At 43.2% G+C, this 17,753-nt stretch overlaps 1 protein-coding gene across 1 annotated transcript in view; it reads left to right on the top strand.

Annotated features, from left to right (window-relative positions):
* Positions 1-6,606, top strand: part of LOC128417873 (glutamate decarboxylase 1-like) — a 31,394-nt gene extending 24,788 nt beyond the window's left edge. Inside the window, exons 13-15 of the mRNA XM_053397096.1 lie at positions 951-1,058; positions 4,635-4,724; positions 6,354-6,606. Of these exons, the coding sequence (XP_053253071.1) occupies positions 951-1,058; positions 4,635-4,724; positions 6,354-6,527 (372 nt within the window). The 3' untranslated portion in view covers positions 6,528-6,606. The remainder of the gene's footprint in view (positions 1-950; positions 1,059-4,634; positions 4,725-6,353) is intronic.
* The last annotated feature ends 11,147 nt before the right edge of the window (positions 6,607-17,753 follow it).

The raw sequence follows: 17,753 nt of genomic DNA, 5'->3' as shown, positions 1-17,753 counted from the left end.
GGACCTCATAAAACAAAGATTTATGCCTTGTTTTCACCAGATAAGAATATGACCCATTGCTTCTCTCTCTATGTTTTCAAGAGAATCCATCAAGAGTGCATATTTTGTGACTTTCAGAGATTTAGAAGATTTCTGTTTATTTGGTTTTGCAGAGAGTGCACATTTCATATATTTCATATTGTTCAATGTTCTGTATAGATTATATACAGAGTTTATATTGACATTGCATTGTTGTACTTGGTCATCAGGTTGCATTTGGATATTACTAAACATTAGGAAGGACTTCCAGCCGTGGAATGGACTACCTCGGAAAGTGGTAAACTCCTTCATTGCAAGTTTTTAAACAGAGGTTGGATGGCCATCTGTCAGGGATTCTTTAGTTGTGATTCCTGCGCCACATGGGATTGCACTAGATCATCCTTGGGACCCTTTCCAAGTCTACAATTCTATGATTCTGTGACCTCATGCAGAGGCTTGGTCCATCAAGCTCACTAATGTCTACACTTGGCTGGAGGTGGCTCTCCAGGGCTTAAGACAGCACCACCTAGAGATGCCAGAGATGAACGTGGGACCTTCTGCATGCAAAGCAGTTGCACTACCTTTGAGTTTCAGCTCTTCCCTGTAGGCTGTGCACATATTGTCTAATTCAGAGATGGGGAGCCTGTAGCCCTCCAAATGTACCTGGACTACAATTCCTACAATTCTTGACCATTGGGCATGCTGACTAGGGCCAATAGGAGCTGGAGTCCAGCAACATCTGAAGGGCTGCAGGTTTGTTCCGGATTTCTGCTATACTTGTACCCTACTGACACTTGGTTTTTGTCGGCTAACCTGTGAGTGGCCAGGAGGCTAGATTTACTGGCCTTTCCATCCTTTAAATAGTATGACACAGTCTAGATGCAAAGTGAACTCTCTCACTTTGTCTCTTTCCCTCCACTGATATCTTACAGGGCACGCGAGGATTTGAAACGCTTATCAACAGATTTCTAGAACTTGCAGAATACCTTTACAAGGAACTGAAGACAAGAAAGAACTATGAGCTTGTGTTTGATGCCGAGGTAAGCATTGAACAAGGAGAGTAGTACTGGATTACGCATTGATCCTGGCATCCTGCCTCTAAAAACAGCAGGTCCCAGATACTACAGAAGTCCTGTTTTCAAAATGAGAGATCCATTTGAAATCCCAGGGTATAAATTGCCACAGAAGCTCAGCTTTTGTTTATGGATTGGTTCGGTTAGGCTCAGGATCCTCTCTCTCTCTCTCTCTCTTTCTCTCTCTGAACCTACCCAGACCCTGAGATCATCTTTTGATGCCCTTCTTGGTGTGCCTCCTCCATGAGAGGTCAGGAGGGTGTCAACATGAGAACGGGCCTTTTCTGCAGTGGTTCCCCATTTGTGGAATGCTCTCCCTAAGAAGGCTCACCTGGCACCTTCCTTACACACTTTTGGTGTCATGCAAAAATGTTCCTTTTCAACCAGGCCTTTGGCTGATTAACTTCTGATGCCCTTTAAAATGTGTTGTGGGAGGGCGGGGGGATTATTGGCTTATTTTCCCCTTTATTTTTATATTTTATGTTGTGAACCGCACCGAGATCTATGGATGAAGAGTGGTATACAAATTTAATTATTACTAATAAACAAACAGACTAACACACAATCCAATAGGAGTGACTGCCTCTAGCTTGTGGCATGTGCTCCTCGAGCTACATCTGTTTCCTGTTTTCCAGAGCCATTTTGTTTACTAAGGTCCACTCATCTGGCCATGTACATGACTCTGTGTATGAGGCAATTCCATTCAAGTGATTGTTTCAAAAAGTATATTTAAACTTTGCACATCTTGTTGGGTTTTTGGCAAAATGGATAAGTGATGATTGATGTCTCTGTGCTATCAATCAATCAATCAATCAATCAATGGATTGGAAACCTGTGATCCTCCAGGTGTTGGGCTACAACTGCCACTTTCCCTGACCATTGGTCATGTTGGATGAGGCTGGTGGGTGTTGGAGTCTAATAGGGTTGCCATATGTCCTCTTTTTTCCAGGACACATCCTCTTTTCCATGATGAGAGTCATCATAGAGATCCATAGTTAAAAGCAGAAGTCGGCAAATGTGTCCTCTTTTTTGCTTTTCAAAATATGGCAACCCTAGCAGTCTAACAATATCCAGAGGGCCACAGATTCCCCACTCCTGATCTACAAAAACATAGGGGTTTTAAAAAATCACAAAAATTGGTCTGAGTTAATGTAATCAAATGTTGAGCTGTTTTCATTTTTGAAAAAAAAGGGAAAAATGGATATTTCCAGGCTATATGAAACTCAGTAGAATTTCCAGTGATCTATGAAGTGGGAATGCGTCACACGGCACACCTATGATAAGTAGAAGCCAAATAAATTAGGCAAAATAAGTAAATTAGATGCAAAGCTTCTCAGTTTTTTTTTAAGGTCTATGAGCCACAGATTGTTGCTTCAGCTGGTGTAGGATTGTGATGATCAATAAAATACTTCCAGCAAGTTTTCTTCTGCAATGTATGCAGATACTTGTACTGTGTATAGATATGAACCACAGGTAACCTCACTGATTTCCCTGAGCTAGTAATGCATAAAATGCTTAATAAAGATGCGAGTATCTGAAGGAGCTATCATCACTTTTACACAATATCCCAGAGAGAGAAAAAACCAGGCTAGGAAATGATGCTCAGTAAGAACCAAAGAGATATTAAAAGTAACAGAGAGCCTTTATGATTCTAGCCGGCTGGTGTAAAATATATAATGTAAATATACTGTGAGAAGAGGATGCGCTTTGCCACCAAATATGTGTGGTTCTTATGGGATGTTGCTGCATGAGTTTCATTTGTGCCCAGACATGCTATGCTGAAACCCTGTTTCCTCTCAGTTTGATGTAAGCCTAGTCTGGGGAAAAGAGACACCTTTAAAGGTGAAAATAAATCACTTAGATTCACCAGTGTCCTAAGTGTGATGACTGTAACTGGCCAAGATTGGACACCAGGAATCATTTATTAATCAATATATCACAGAAGCAGTTCAATGAAATCCGTCTGTCGAATGAAAACTGTCCGTCCTTTCAGTATATTGGATTGTATCCAATGGAGATTTTGCACTAGCTTCTGCAAGTGCTTTCACAAGGACTGATGGTTGCCAATCCCTCCAGCCCAATGCATGTCTCCAACCCTCAAAAGCTTCTCCTGAGGTCTGGGGGGACAGTGCAAAACAGAGCATCCAGGGCTGCAATTGGAACAGGGCAGTGGTGAAAATATGGTCTCTTGCTTTGAGGCAAGTGGAAACACTTCCAACGGCACAAAGCCACCACTGTTTGCAACCCAATGTCTGAAAGTTAGACTTCAAGTATGACAAATTCAACACCAAATTAGGGCTGCAGTGAATTCAGCTTGCCGTAACCCACAACCCTTGCAGTTCGTAGAAGAAGACTCTGATGTGGATGAGGTTCAAGCCACTTCCTTGATGGGAGAAACTTATTCAAAGGATGAATCTCCTGTGTTATCTCTGTCTCTCTAGCAGAAGTCAAGGGCTAAAAGATGATAAGTTGAGGGCCTTTTTATCCAGCCAGCCAGCTCCTCCAGGGAGGCAGAGCTTTATCACTGGTTATCCTGTACATAAAGCTTCATTGAGCTTCATTGGGTTCTAGCTCCTTGCAGAGGTGGTGTCTATTGTAGCAGCCTTAGTAGGGCCTCTAGGAGCTGTCCAAGGTACCATCTGCTTTCTTTGTCAATAGAAACTACCAGTTTCCCCTGTGAGCCTTGAATGTCAACGCATTTCATGCTCGGACCCACAAATTCAGCTGAAATACATGTCTTGGTTGAGTTTATTCTTGGCTGAGACCTTATTCATGACTGAATTTGGGCGATCTTGGGCCCGTCACTCACTCTCAGCCTAAGCTACCTCACAAGGTTGTGGTGAGGATAAAACAGAGAGATCTACATACTCCACATTGAAGAAAAGGTGGACTATACTTTTGTATAAATTAGAATTTGGACTTTTTAGACATTGTACTGAGAGTGCTGACAGTTGTCATTTGACAAACTGATTTTATCGAACTATTTGTGTGACATATTTGCTAATAAATCTGGCTTCTCAATAGTCATCTCACTTGGGGTTTTGGTACATTTAAATGATTTATTTTCACTTTTTAAAGCCAGCTCTTTCCCAGAGACCAGGCTTATATCATACTGGGATGAATTTAGATTTCACAGTAACATACAACTGACTGTTGTAGGACTTTTTTTGAGTAATGATCGTTTTGCAACTGCCAGCTAGATTATGAAACATCTCCGGGACTTTTTATATATTTGGAGTCTTACTAAACATTGGCTTCCATGTTAATTTTGTGCAAGGAAATTGTGAAAACCAAGATTCTCTCCTTCAGATTCTGGAATCTTTTTGAAATATTTTATATATTAAAAGCTCAGGGAGAATCATTGGGCTTAGGTTTGCTTCACATTCGCACACAGTAAGCATTTGTGAGTGAATTGCACTAGAGAAGTTGCTGAAAAGGAATTGCGAAGTTTAGAATCTTCCCAGGTGGGTTTAATAAATGGAAACATTTGTTGAAGATAGACATTGGCATTTTGTAATTTGTATTTTATTTTGTTTGTCTAAGCCTGAACTCACCAATGTGTGTTTCTGGTACATCCCACCCAGCCTTCGAAAGATCCCAAAGGGACCAGAGAGAGAAAAAAGACTACATCAGGTAGAATTTCTCATGCAAACCTTTTTGTCAGTCATGGAAAGTGTGTACAGAAATAGGAACACCAATGCTGTTGTTGTGAAGATCTGTTCCAGACCCCAATTTCTTTCATCTACACACCAGAACTAGGGATGGTCTGTGGCAGTTTTGCATATTTTTTAAATATATAATTCCATTCTGTTGCATTTCCATGTCAATCTGCAATTTTAGGGGGAAAGCGTCTCAGGAATATTAAGGCACAGTTCTCTTAAAACACATATTTAAATGTGTTTTGGTGCATTCTTCAACCCTGAAACTCTTGGATGCTGATTCCTAGAGACTGGTTCCCTCCTGTAGCTGCCCATGGCTTAGTCCTGAGAGTATCCTAGCTGTTGTGCTTATTACATCTTTGGAAGTTTTAGCCAATCATACTACAGCACCAGTGACTAGATACCCTTTTAAAAGGGCTGTTCATAATTGTCTCATAATGTAAGCCCTTTCTTTGCATTTGTTTCCAATACCTGCATTTATTTTATTTAGAGAAATTTATAAACTGCTGAATCAAAGAGCTCTCTTAAGAGGCATACGTAGTAAAATTGTACCTAAAACACAGCAAAAACCCACATATACATAAAAATAGCTATTGTCCAAAGCATTGTTCAAAGCATTGAGAAACCAGTAAAACTTTGGAAACAAAAATAGTTCAATAGATTACACGTGGGTGTAAGTTTGCTGAAAAAATTGTTCAGCTGTCATCTAAAACAAAATAATAATAATAATAATAATAATAATAATAATAATAATAATAATAAGAAGAAGAAGAAGAAGAAGAAGAAGAAGAAGAAGAAGTTTATAACCCACCCATCTCCCATCTGGCTGGGTTCCCCCAGCCACTCTGGGCAGCTCCTAATCGAATATTAAAAACACAATACAGCATTAAACATTAAAAACTTCCCTGAACAGGGCTGCCTTCAGATGTCTTTTAAAAGTAGGATAGTTGTTTATTTCCTTGACATCTGATGGGAGGGTGTTTCACAGGGCAGGCGCCACTACTGAGAAGGTCCTCTGCCTGGTTCCCTGTAACCTCACTTCTTGCAGTGAGGGAACAGCTAGAAGGCCCTCGGCGCTGGATCTCAGTGTCCGGGCTGAATGGTGGTGGTGGAGATGCTCCTTCAGGTATACTGAATTTAGAGAGGATGCCTGCCAAATATTAAAAGCACCTGATAAATCTCTTCTTCTGGGTGAGCCAGTGTGGTGTAGTGGTTAAGAGCGGTGGACTCGTAATCTGGGGAACCGGGTTCGTGTCTCCGCTCCTCCACATGCAGCTGCTGGGTGACCTTGGGCTAGTCACACTTCTTTGAAGTCTCTCAGCCTCACTCACCTCACAAAGTATTTGTTGTGGGGGAGGAAGGGAAAGGAGAATGTTAGCCGCTTTGAGACTCCTTTGGGTAGTGATAAAGTGGGATATCAAATCCAAACTCTTCTTCTTCTTTCACATGTCCAATGAGTTCCATCCTTTCTTTACAACCAAACATTACAGTACCGTAACTACTCTGCTACACATCCAGACCATTGCTACTGTCTATTCATGGAACTAGTCCCTAAATTATTCCAGAACATAATTGCAACTTTTTTATATGTATCCATGTCTAGGTTGCTCCAAAGATAAAAGCGAGGATGATAGAAGAAGGTACTACAATGGTTAGCTATCAGCCTCACGGGAACCATGTGAATTTTTTCAGAATGGTCTTCTCTAACCCAGCAACCAAGAAATCAGATGTTGATTTTCTCTTGGAAGAAATTGAAAGGCTTGGGAAGGATTTGTGACAGCTGGCCATAAATCTCAAAAAGTGGGGACCAACATTTCATTGGGGTAGTGGATCCTGTTTAAAGTTTTGTCACTGTTGTTCTGATGACCTTGGGTGCATATTGAGGTTCTTCAAAATAGGAACAAACCATGGTTAGAAGCTGCTCCTCTTTAAAACTATCTTCAAATACAAGATCTATTAATGTAGCATTTAAGGAAGGGGTGGGTAGATGATAGACTAGTAGATATCCCATATCTCTGACTTCCATGTGTCTAACAATGTCAGCACTTTTTAGGTGGTGGATTTTAAGCTTGCATAAGGTCTGTGAAGGGACGCGGATGGCGCTGTGGGTTCAACCACAGAGCCTAGGACTTGCCAATCAGAAGGTTGGCAGTTCGAATCCCCGCGACGGGGTGAGCTCCCGTTGCTCGGTCCCTGCTCCTGCCAACCTAGCAGTTTGAAAGCACATCAAAGTGGAAGTAGATAAATAGGTACCACTCCAGCGGGAAGGTAAACGGTGTTTCCGTGCACTGCTCTGGTTTGCCAGAAGCGGCTTTGTCATGCTGGCCACATGACCCGGAAGCTGTACACTGGCTCCCTCGGCCAATAAAGCGAGATGAGCGCCGCAACCCCAGAGTCGGCCACGACTGGACCTAAAGGTCAGGGGTCCCTTTACCTTTACCTTTAAGGTCTGTGAAAAGGGTGTGGCAAGAGAGAGGTAACTTAAGCTGGATTCCAAGCTTTGGCAGCTCAGTCATGTGGCTTGGCAACCTGCCCCAAAGCTGATGTAACTTAAACACTATATAAAAGGTTTGCTTTGCCTCTGCCAGGCCAGCTCTGCCAGCAGTAGCCATGCTGTTGAACGGAGTTTGGATGTGGCGTAGCTTTCTTTACATCGGCTTAACTCACACCAGCTTGCTTTACACCAGCTTCTTGTGCAGAGGATTGCTCCCTTAGGATTTGTCTATTAAATCCTATTTCTCGGATTTGGGATGCTGTTTTCCTTATGAAGACAAGAGGAGTCCATGTATCATTTTCTTAGAATTAAAAAGCCCAAGTCCAGGCAGATAGAGCTAGATCTACACACACACACAAATAAGGTGCACTTTTCATTGCCTTTGATTTGAACCAAATGGACCAGGTCACAATGGACCAGCAGATGCAAGCCTGCTTTCTTATTTGATGGCAGCCGTAAACAAAGCAAGCATCACAAGAGGTCAAAAATACATTTCTTTCTTCTGCCTGTAAGATCCATAGGGATGATTTTTATTTTTTGATGTCTGAATATATCCTTAATATTTATTAGGAAATTATATTTGTGTTGTGTTGAAAAGGGGCATTACTATCAGGGACATTGACAGGGATCTCAATAAGCACAGAGTAATAGATTATTAGCTGAAGTTATATGGATTTAATGTACATAATCCAGAATAGGTTGAACAGCATTGCAGCAATATTGTCATTGTATTATGAATGCTAAATAAATTAATAAACGCAAAAGTGATTCCCCAATTATGTAAAACATGGTTGATTTCTATGAATTATGTACATGAAACATGCATGTTGAGACAGAGGAGTGTTCTTGTTTTCATCTAGGTATGTCTCCTGTTTATTTGGTGTTAGCTAGGTAAGAGCGTGGAACTTATATAATTGAAGGCCAGGAATCCTATCCCTCCAGCGGGGAGACAAGGCAGCTAGAGCTGCCCATTTTTTGTTTCAAAAATACTTGGTTCTTCTGCTGGTTCAGTGCGGACCTCAGGGGGATCTAGCAGTTCAGGAATGGAACCAGAACAGACCAAAGTCAGCTTCATAGGTAAAGGTAAAGGGACCCCTGACCATTAGGTCCAGTGGTGACCGACTCTGGGGTTGCGGTGCTCAACTCGCTTTATTGGCTGAGGGAGCCAGCGTACAGCTTCCGGGTCATGTGGCCAGCATGACAAAGCCACTTCTGGCGAACCAGAGCAGCGCACGGAAACAGTTTACCTTCCTGCCGGATCAGTACCTATTTATCTACTTGCACTTTGACGTGCTTTCGAACTGCTAGGTTGGCAGGAGCAGGGACCGGGCAACGGGAGCTCAGTCCGTCGCGGGAATTCGAACCGTTGCCCTTCTGATCGGCAAGTCCTAGGCTCTGTGGTTTAACCTACAGCGCCACCCGCGTCCCTTAGTCAGCTTCATAGGGTGATTTTAACTAGAAAGGTACTTTGTGCTTCAAACTGGTGTCCAGCATGGCTATTCTTAAACACATTTTTAAATACCAGCAGGCCCTATTCACATACTTCCCACTTGCCTGGTTTGACATGAAGAATCAGAGCCCTACTACCAGTTGGAGTAAGCATGAGTGGACTAAATTTGTCAGTGGTCTGACTCAGTATGAGTTGGGTGTTGGTTTCTTAAGAGAGGTGGTGATCAGCTAGCTCAGTCCCTTATGGTGGGCTCCCTTGGCTCTACTGGATTATGTGACACTTCACATTTGAGTGGGATCAGAAGGATTGCAGATACAGCAGGAGGACTCGAGCTGGGTAATTTTGCCAATACTGTAGAAGGGCTCATGACAGAGTCTTTGCTGAAGCACTGGCAACGATCTGAGGGGAGAATCTACCCTGCATGGATGAGGCATAAAATAAATTGAGGATGCGTTTTTATGGCTTCTCTGAGTCTCGTTCCATTCTCACAGGTGATGCATCCTTCCCCTGGGCAACTCTTTTATGGTCTTATGAAACTTCTCTGAACAATAATGACTCACCCATATATTTTCACATCTGTGCTGTGTGTTATAAAACATCTCGGTTCAAATTTTATGAATGCTCTCAATGATTATAGAAGCATTAACTGCCTATCCAAACCTCAAGGGGTGTGCATATCACTTTCCCCAACAACATATATTCCAATCCTGATTTAATTTGTCTAACGTAAGTTAGTATATACTATTTCTAATGTTCTGCTTATCAATTTGTTAAGAGCACCTAACTCTTAGATATTAAGAGTCCCCAAAAGAAATAGCCTCATGTAACTCAGCATACATAGATATTTTTAAAGGGCTATGAAGCTTCACACACACTAGATTTCCCCCGGTCTTATTAAGAAAATAATCATCCCACAGCTATAAAATTACCATTAACACAAGAACATTTCTTTTATCTGATGCTTCTCCAAGTTAACCCCTCTGTCTCTGTCAAAAAACAAGGAAATAAACCTTAAGTTACTGACGTTACATGCAAGCTGGAAAACTAAACTTTGTATATTGTAACCACTGGGTGAATTGGGCCCATATTCATGTATAAATTAATTTGTTCACCTATATAATTTGATTTATCAATACCAGGTGACCTGATAACTTGAAGCTGGATGTGTGAATGGGCTCCATTAAAACGTATTAGGTTCGAAGTAATATGGAAGTTGTATCTGTGATATTACAACACCAAACTTCACAATGACCCAATTTGGAATATGAATTTGGTTGAACTATTTTCAAAACAAATGTCACTGATGTTCGCTGCATCCCTTCACTGTGGTTGGCTAAGCACTGTCTCTTCCATTCCCCATATTGCCTGTGGCTTAGGGCCCTCGTATTTATGGGACCGCCTCTCCTGGTGTGCCCCGCAGAGGACCTTAAGGTCCATGAATAACCATAGTTTAGAGCTCCTGGGTCCTAAGGAAGTCAGACTATCCTCCACCAGGGCCAGGGCCTTTTCAGTGATGGCTCCCACCTGGTGGAATGCTCTGTCCCATGAGACTAGGGTCCTTCAGGATTTAACCTCCTTCCGTCGGGCCTGTAAGACAGAGCTATTCCGCCTGGCTTTTAATTTGAATTTAGCCTGATCTTTTATTTCCCTTCTCTTCCCTCCCCCTCCCCTTTTATTAAGATTACCAGCTAATTCTCCCCTGGCCTCCTCGCTGGCCCAAGTAGGACTAATTCAGCCAGCTAGCCCTGGTGACTATCTAATGCTTATTGGATGGATTTCCCCTAAAATTGATTTTTGAACTTTGAATTTTATTGTTATTCATGCTTTTATACTGTATTTTATGCTGCTTTTATGTTGTATTACAATTAAGTGTTTTAAATTTGTTGTTGGCCGCCCTGAGCCCGGTTTTTTGAACTGGGAAGGGCAGGGTATAAATAATTTATTATTATTATTATTATTATTATTATTATTATTATTATTATTATTTGGCACCTGTTAAATCAGGAATGTGGTCTTCCAATTGTTGTCTGACTTGTATGTTTCTGTTCTGCCTAACCCAGCCCTTCACTGCTACCAAACAGTGGCTCCACCTTTCAAATGCGTTGGTAGGACCACATGGAAATCAGACATAGAATTTGGTGTCACCTGCATACCAATGACTCTACAACCCAAATCTCTGGATGACTTCACCCAGCAGTTTCATGTAGATGTTAAACAGCATGTGGGGCAAGATGGAGTCATAGGCCACTGGCCAAAGTGAAGAGCAACATTCCTCAGCACCATCTTCTCAATCCCATCTCTTGGGATTGAGTTCAGCTCTCGAGAACCACTGTGCTCCCCCCCCCACCTAGTTCCATCCCTTTGTGGCAACCCAGTTAGTGGTATCAAAAACCAGTGAGAAATGCAGGGCAACCAACAGGGTGCCCTCCTTCCTGGTTCCGATCCCTGCTTTAAACCATAATAGGAGCCAGGTTGATGACTGGAGATCCACCTGCTCTGCTGTAATAAATGGTGGAGCCTTGGGGGCACAAATTAAACAGAAGCCCAACACGTTCTGCTGATCCAGGCGTTCCTTTTATTTGTCTATAAAGTGCATTTTAGCGTATTGTTCCCTTGTTCGCTTTACAAAAGAAATGGATGGGGGCACTTTGCGACGAGCCGCATAGAGTTTGAAAATGGGGTTCTGCATCCCGTCTACAGTAAAAGATCAACTCTAATGAGCTTGCTTGCAACATGCAGTTTGCAGGTAGTCACAATAATAAGCACCTTGTGAGTATTTTATGTCCTACCTGCTTGTCGCAGCTTGGTAGTATAATAGCAGAACCTCCTTTCTCTGAAAAGAAATCCCATCTGCAGTGGCTTTTGGAACAAAAGCCTGATACACCCCAAGCTATTTTTCAGCTATAAAGCACATATCACACTGGAGAGGGGAGAGGATGCTTTACTACTGTACAACTCCGCTCGTCTGTTTAAATGACGAAGAGAGTAGATAAATGATTGAGTAGGGTTGCCATATTTCAAAAAGGGAAAATCCGGACAAAAACATGTTGAGCTTTTCTTGGCGAAATCTAAAAAAGAAGAAGGAAGAAGCTATTTTTAATGAAATTCACCAAAATCTACACTACCAACATGGGCTGCCATTGATCCGGATTTTCCCAGACATTTCAGCAATTTCCGCCCAGATGCCTGGACGCCCTTACATCCGGGAAATTATGGATGTCTAGCAACATTAGATTAGGGACGCGGGTGGCGCTGTGGGTTAAACCACAGAGCCTAGGATTTGCCGATCAGAAGGTCGGTGGTTCGAATCCTGGCAACAGGGTGAGCTCCCGTTGTTCGGTCCCTGCTCCTGCCTACCTAGTGGTTCGAAAGCATGTCAAAGTGCAAATAGATAAATAGGTACCACTCCGGCGGGAAGGTAAATGGAGTTTCCGTGCGCTGCTCTGATTTGCCAGAAGCGGCTTAGTCATGCTGGCCACATGACCCAGAAGCTGTATGCCGGCTCCCTCGGCCAATAAAGCAAGATGAGCGCCGCAACCCCAGAGTTGGTCACGACTGGACCTAATGGCCAGGGGTCCCTTTACCTTTAGCAACATTAGATTGCGGCAATTTTCAGTTTAGGTTTGAAGACTGCAAGCCGTCAAGGGTCACTTACCTCGAATCCTTTGCTAGTTGAGGGTCACTTATGGTGCATTTGATAAGGGGGTAGGATTGGATGAGGAACTCCCAGGGTTCAAATAGCTGCTCACTGTTGGTTGCATTTATATCCCCCCTTTATTTGTTGGAATAAAGAAATGGCCTCCTTCTCCATTCTATCTTCATAACCAGCTTGCAAGGTAGGCTAGGTCAAGAGACAGTGATTGGCCCAAGGTCACCAATCAGCAAGGATTTGAATCTGGATCTCCTCAATCTGACACTCTAACCACTACTTGGCACACACTTTTTTAGCTCTTGTGCTCATGGGTGTCCTTGGACAATTCACTGGCTCTCGATTTAGCCTACTTCCCCGGGTTGTTATGTGGCTAAAATGTCACCTTAGGAAACCATTTCACATCACGGCTCCCTGATGAGTGTGTTTGTATAGCAGGCTTGCATTCCTACCCTTTAACATTTTGGTTGCTCATTTAAAACATCCCCCTGAAAGTGGGATACAAATAGGATGAATAAAAGAAAACCCTCATTTGAACTAAAATGCCAATGAATTTTCAAGATGACTTTTCTTTTTTTAAAAAAATAATAATAATCACACTGATGGTGGAAATGTGAAGAACAAATTTTAAGATGGGGAAAAATGAGAAACGGAGGGAAACTGAAATTGACAGGCTCATTGATACCTCCTAACTCTGGATAAGGCTGACATTGGATCATGAGTTTTGCTCCATCCTCAAAATTCGCCCTCAGAAATTGAAATACTTTATACTTTATTGTCACTTGTACAACTTGTATACAGTAAGATTACACGAGCACCCCCCACTCAGACTAAGAGTCTTAATTCCCCTCGTTTACTGACGCACACCTGCCAAACCCGAAAGTCAGTTTCCTTGTTGTTATCTTTTCATTCAGCAGCCTAACAGCCCACGGATAGAAGCTGTTCTTTACCCTGTTGGTGCGACTAATCATGCTTCTATATCTTCTGCCTGAGGGCAGGAGATCAAGAAATTGCCGGCCAGGGTGTGAATCACCCCTGAGAATTTTCCTCACTCTCCTGAGGCAACGTTCTCCCACTATTTCATCCAGCGGATTCACAGCACAGCCCATAATATCTTGTGCTGTATTCACCACCCTCTGTAGGCACTTCCTATCAGTTGATGTCAAACCAGCATAGCACACCGTGATGCAGTATGAAAGGACACTTTCTATTGCTGACCGGTAGAAGGAGATCATCAAATGTTGATTGACATCGTTCTTTTCGCAATACTCTGAGGAGATGGAGAAATGGGAAATGTGAAAGATGGAGAAATGGGAAAGAGGAGAGGCAATTCGGCTCCCTCTTTCATTTCTAAGCCCCTGTTGCCCACAATTTGAGCCTGCAGTGGGTTGCATGGCATTTGAGAGTGGAGGAGAATCTGAGGAGCTCATGGTGAACTCACAGAATCATAGAGTTGGAAGGGACCCTGAGGATCATATGGTCCAACCCCCTGCAAGGCATGAACATGCAGCTGTCCTTTATCAGGATCAAACCTGCAACCTTGGTGTTATCAGCAACCAAGCTCTAACCAACTGAGCTATCCAGCTGATTTCAGGTGTTCTCTCTCTGAAACACCTCCCCACTTCCCTCAGTTGGGCAAATCAGCTATAAAACAGCTCGATAAACTGGGGCAAATTCAGCATCAGTGGCAGATAGAACCCTTATTTGCTAGCATTGACAAGTGCATTCATTTTGCATGGCCTTTCAGCCATTTTCCCTTGCCGAGGGAAGCGTTTCAGCATTCCAGACTCATTTTAAATATAGCCTTTATCCTTAAATAGGTAGTTAATTGGCATGTCCAATTACTGAACATAAAAACCGCACTAAGTAACCAAAGGTCAGCGAGATAAAGACGAGCTATCCTGTAAAGACCTTGGCATGAGGGGAAAGTGTTAAGAATATCATTTAAAATGCCACCCATTTTTGAGTAAGACATAATTATAGCTATAATGAATTGGCGCCCAGGCACCTTAGTGATTTGCGTCGAATACAGATCACTCATACATCTCCTTCTTTGACAAGGCAATTGGGTTGGCGGCATACTTTACTTTCAGCATAGGAACTGAGAAGAAGGATGAAAAGCAGAGAGGACAGCTACCGTTAAAATAAAACCATGCTAACATTACCAGCAGGTGAGAGCAACCCTTTTGGCAAGTGTGGTATGGGACAGAATGAGGCAACAACGAAATTGCTACCCTCCTAAATTGGAATCCTGTAGTGACTCAGATGTAGATTTGAACTTGCTTATGCAGGTCATTCCAAGAGGGCCAACTTGCCCATGAAGCGTGATGAGGCAGTTGCCTCAGGGCTACAGGCCGCAGACAGCTGGGAGTGGTGGCAGATCCAGTCTCTGAGGCATGCACTGCTCACTATCTCCTGCCCTTGTTAGCTGTCCCCACCGCTTCTTTCTACCCTCCTTCTGCCTGCCCATTGGCCCCCTGCCACCAAGAGGGAGTAGCAGCAACAGAGGGGCTGTGGAGGAGTGGGTCATGGTGGCTGGCTGTGTTTGTGTAGCATTTTCTTTCCTTTTTTCAAAATCATGTTTTCCCTGAAAGTTTCCCACTTAAAATACAATGAAAGCCTAACTAATCTAAAGAAGAAAGATAGGGAAGAAAGCGGGAAAGAGAAAAAGAAGAAAAGAAAGATGAAGACGAAGACAGAAAAGAATATAGTACAGTGGTACCTCAGGTTACATATGCTTCAGGTTACATACGCTTCAGGTTACACACTCCGCTAACCCAGAAATGGTACCTCAGGTTAAGAAGTTTGCTTCAGGATGAGAACAGAAATCGTGCGGCGGCGGCATGGCAGCAGCGGGAGGCCCCATTAGCTAAAGAGGGAGCCAGTGTGGTGTAGTGGTTAAGAGCGGTAGTCTCGTACTCTGGGGAACCAGGTTCGTGTCTCCGCTCCTCCACATGCAGCTGCTGGGTGACCTTGGGCCAGTCACACTTCTTTGAAGTCTCTCAGCCCCACTCACCACACAGAGTGTTTGTTGTGGGGGAGGAAGGGAAAGGAGATTGTTAGCCACTTTGAGACTCCTTCGGGTAGTGATAAAGTGGGATATCAAATCCAAACTCCTCCTCCTCCTCCTCCTCTTCTTCTTCTTCTTCTTCTTCTTCTTCTTCTTCCTCTTCTTCCTCTTCCTCTTCCTCTTCCTCTTCCTCTTCCTCTTCTTGTTAAAAACAATTTCAGGTTAAGAACGGACCTCCGGAACGAATTAAGTACGTAACCAGAGGTACCACTGTAATACCAAGCTCTTTGTATCTTTATTCTGCACACAGAAGAGTGAACTTGCCTAGCTCTTACCTGGGAGCCTTGTCCCTTTCCCTCAGCCTCCCACCCTAAGGGATCCTCTCTACCCTGTCTCTCACACAGGGCCCTTGACCTTCTGCCCATCACCTTCCCTGTGTGTATCCTCCTTTATCCATTTTCTGTTTTCCCTTGAGCCTCCAAGCATCCTGGGCCAGGCCCAGGGGCAGGGCATCCTGTTTTGGTGCTTGAGGTAAAAGATGCCAACCTGCCCTGCCGCTGCTGCCTCCACCGCCCATGTCACCACCTCCATCGGAGACAGAGAAAGGGATCTTCTGATCAGCAAGCCCAAGAGGCTCAGCGGTTTAGATCACAGCACCACCCGCATCCACAGACCAATACAACACAGCCTAAGTGAAAGGTCTTCATACGTATACCATAATTTAGGAAAACCATGGCAAACACATCCCTGCAGCTCTCAGACTTTAGCACCAGGTGGCACAGCTAGCCCACAATAACTAACTCAAGCATGAGAGTATTGGTGTTGCTGTGACAGCGCTCAGTTCTGGGGAAACTGAATGCACAAATGGGAGTGAGGGATATCCGTCAGCCCTTTTGCTCAGCCAAAGTCCTTGTGTTATCAGTCAGTCAATGACTTATTTAGTTCCACCTTAGTTTCAAAAGAAATGTAACTCTTTCTCTTAAATAACTTCCATGAAGGCAGGTAGGGAGTGTGCACCACCATATACTATGATGGGTGAAAGTTATATGTGTCTATTTTGCTGCAATTTTATGAGCTGGGAAGTTGGAACACAGGGCAAATGCCAAGCCAGTGTCACCGTGACAAAATAGACACAACGTGAGATGATCCAGTCCCTCTGTGGATCCCTCTGTTGGAATACACTGCTCTGTTCACATGCAACACAATAACATCAATTTTCCTGTTACAGTAAATGAGGTCAGAGCACCACAGCAGACAAATCAAAGTCTCTGTGTTGTGGACCAATGGTCTTGAACACCCCCCCACACACACCCGTGAAGAGCCTTGAAGGATGTGGTTCTCCCACCATGTTCCAATTTAGCCCCTGCAGTGTCTTTTTCTCTGCCAATGAAATTTAAGAGACTGGTGATCCCCAAATTTCCTTCACCCCCATGGACCACTTGGATCTTGGCAGGTCGCTTAACAATTTATGTGCCGTGGTAACCATCGTTTCTTTTTAATCACTTCTTTTATTTCTTATAATACTGTACAGTGGTACCTTGGGTTAAGAACTTAAATCGTTCCAGAGGCCTGTTCTTAACCTGAAACTGTTCTTAACCTGAGGTACCACTTTAGCTAATGGGGCCTCCTGCCGCCGCCACGCGATTTCTGTTCTCATCGTGAAGCAAAGTTCTTAACCCGAGGTACTATTTCTGAGTTAGCCGAGTCTGTAACCTGAAGCGTATGTAGCCTGAAACATATGTAACCCGAGGTACCACTGTATTGTGTTCCAATGCCATCAAATTCAAATTGTAATGAAATAACAGAAGAAACAATATCGGCCATAAAAATACAATTAAAAACCAATAGGAACATTTAATGTGATGGATGTTTTCAACCACAAATCCATAGACCAACCCTGAACCATTTGTATGAAGCTTGCAGAGCCCTCCTGTGGGCCACAGTTTGGGAATCTCTGTAATAGAGCAAAAGTATTTGCACCGAGACAAGGGAAAAGATGCTAGGAATGGGGAGGAGAATTCAAGTAGGATCTGGGGAACTGACCCCATTAGCACAGCCTTGAATTTGTCAATAGCACACTTTTGTTAATCAAACCTTTCCTAATGGGGAAGGTAATTTTTCCAAATTCTCAGATTTCTTCTGAGTTCTTCTGATCATGCTCTCTCCCTCTCTTGAACCCGGGTGATTTCCCAGTTACTTAATGGGGCCTATTGAGAGCTCACCTTTTTCTCATTTCAGCCATGTCAATACTTGCTTATACCCCAGTAATGCTTTTGTCTCCCGAGTCTATGCACATCACTTTCAAACCACCCTTGTTGCAATGTATTCCCTTGTCTTCCAGATCAGTGAAATAAATAATGCACAGAGAGGAAGTTTAGGTTGGCTGAAACAATTTGTTGC

This window comes from Podarcis raffonei, chromosome 7, assembly GCF_027172205.1.
Source record: "Podarcis raffonei isolate rPodRaf1 chromosome 7, rPodRaf1.pri, whole genome shotgun sequence".
NCBI classification, from domain to species: Eukaryota; Metazoa; Chordata; class Lepidosauria; order Squamata; family Lacertidae; genus Podarcis; species Podarcis raffonei.
The sequence above is the reverse complement of the archived record's forward strand: the minus strand, read 5'-3'. Positions and strand labels throughout refer to the sequence as shown.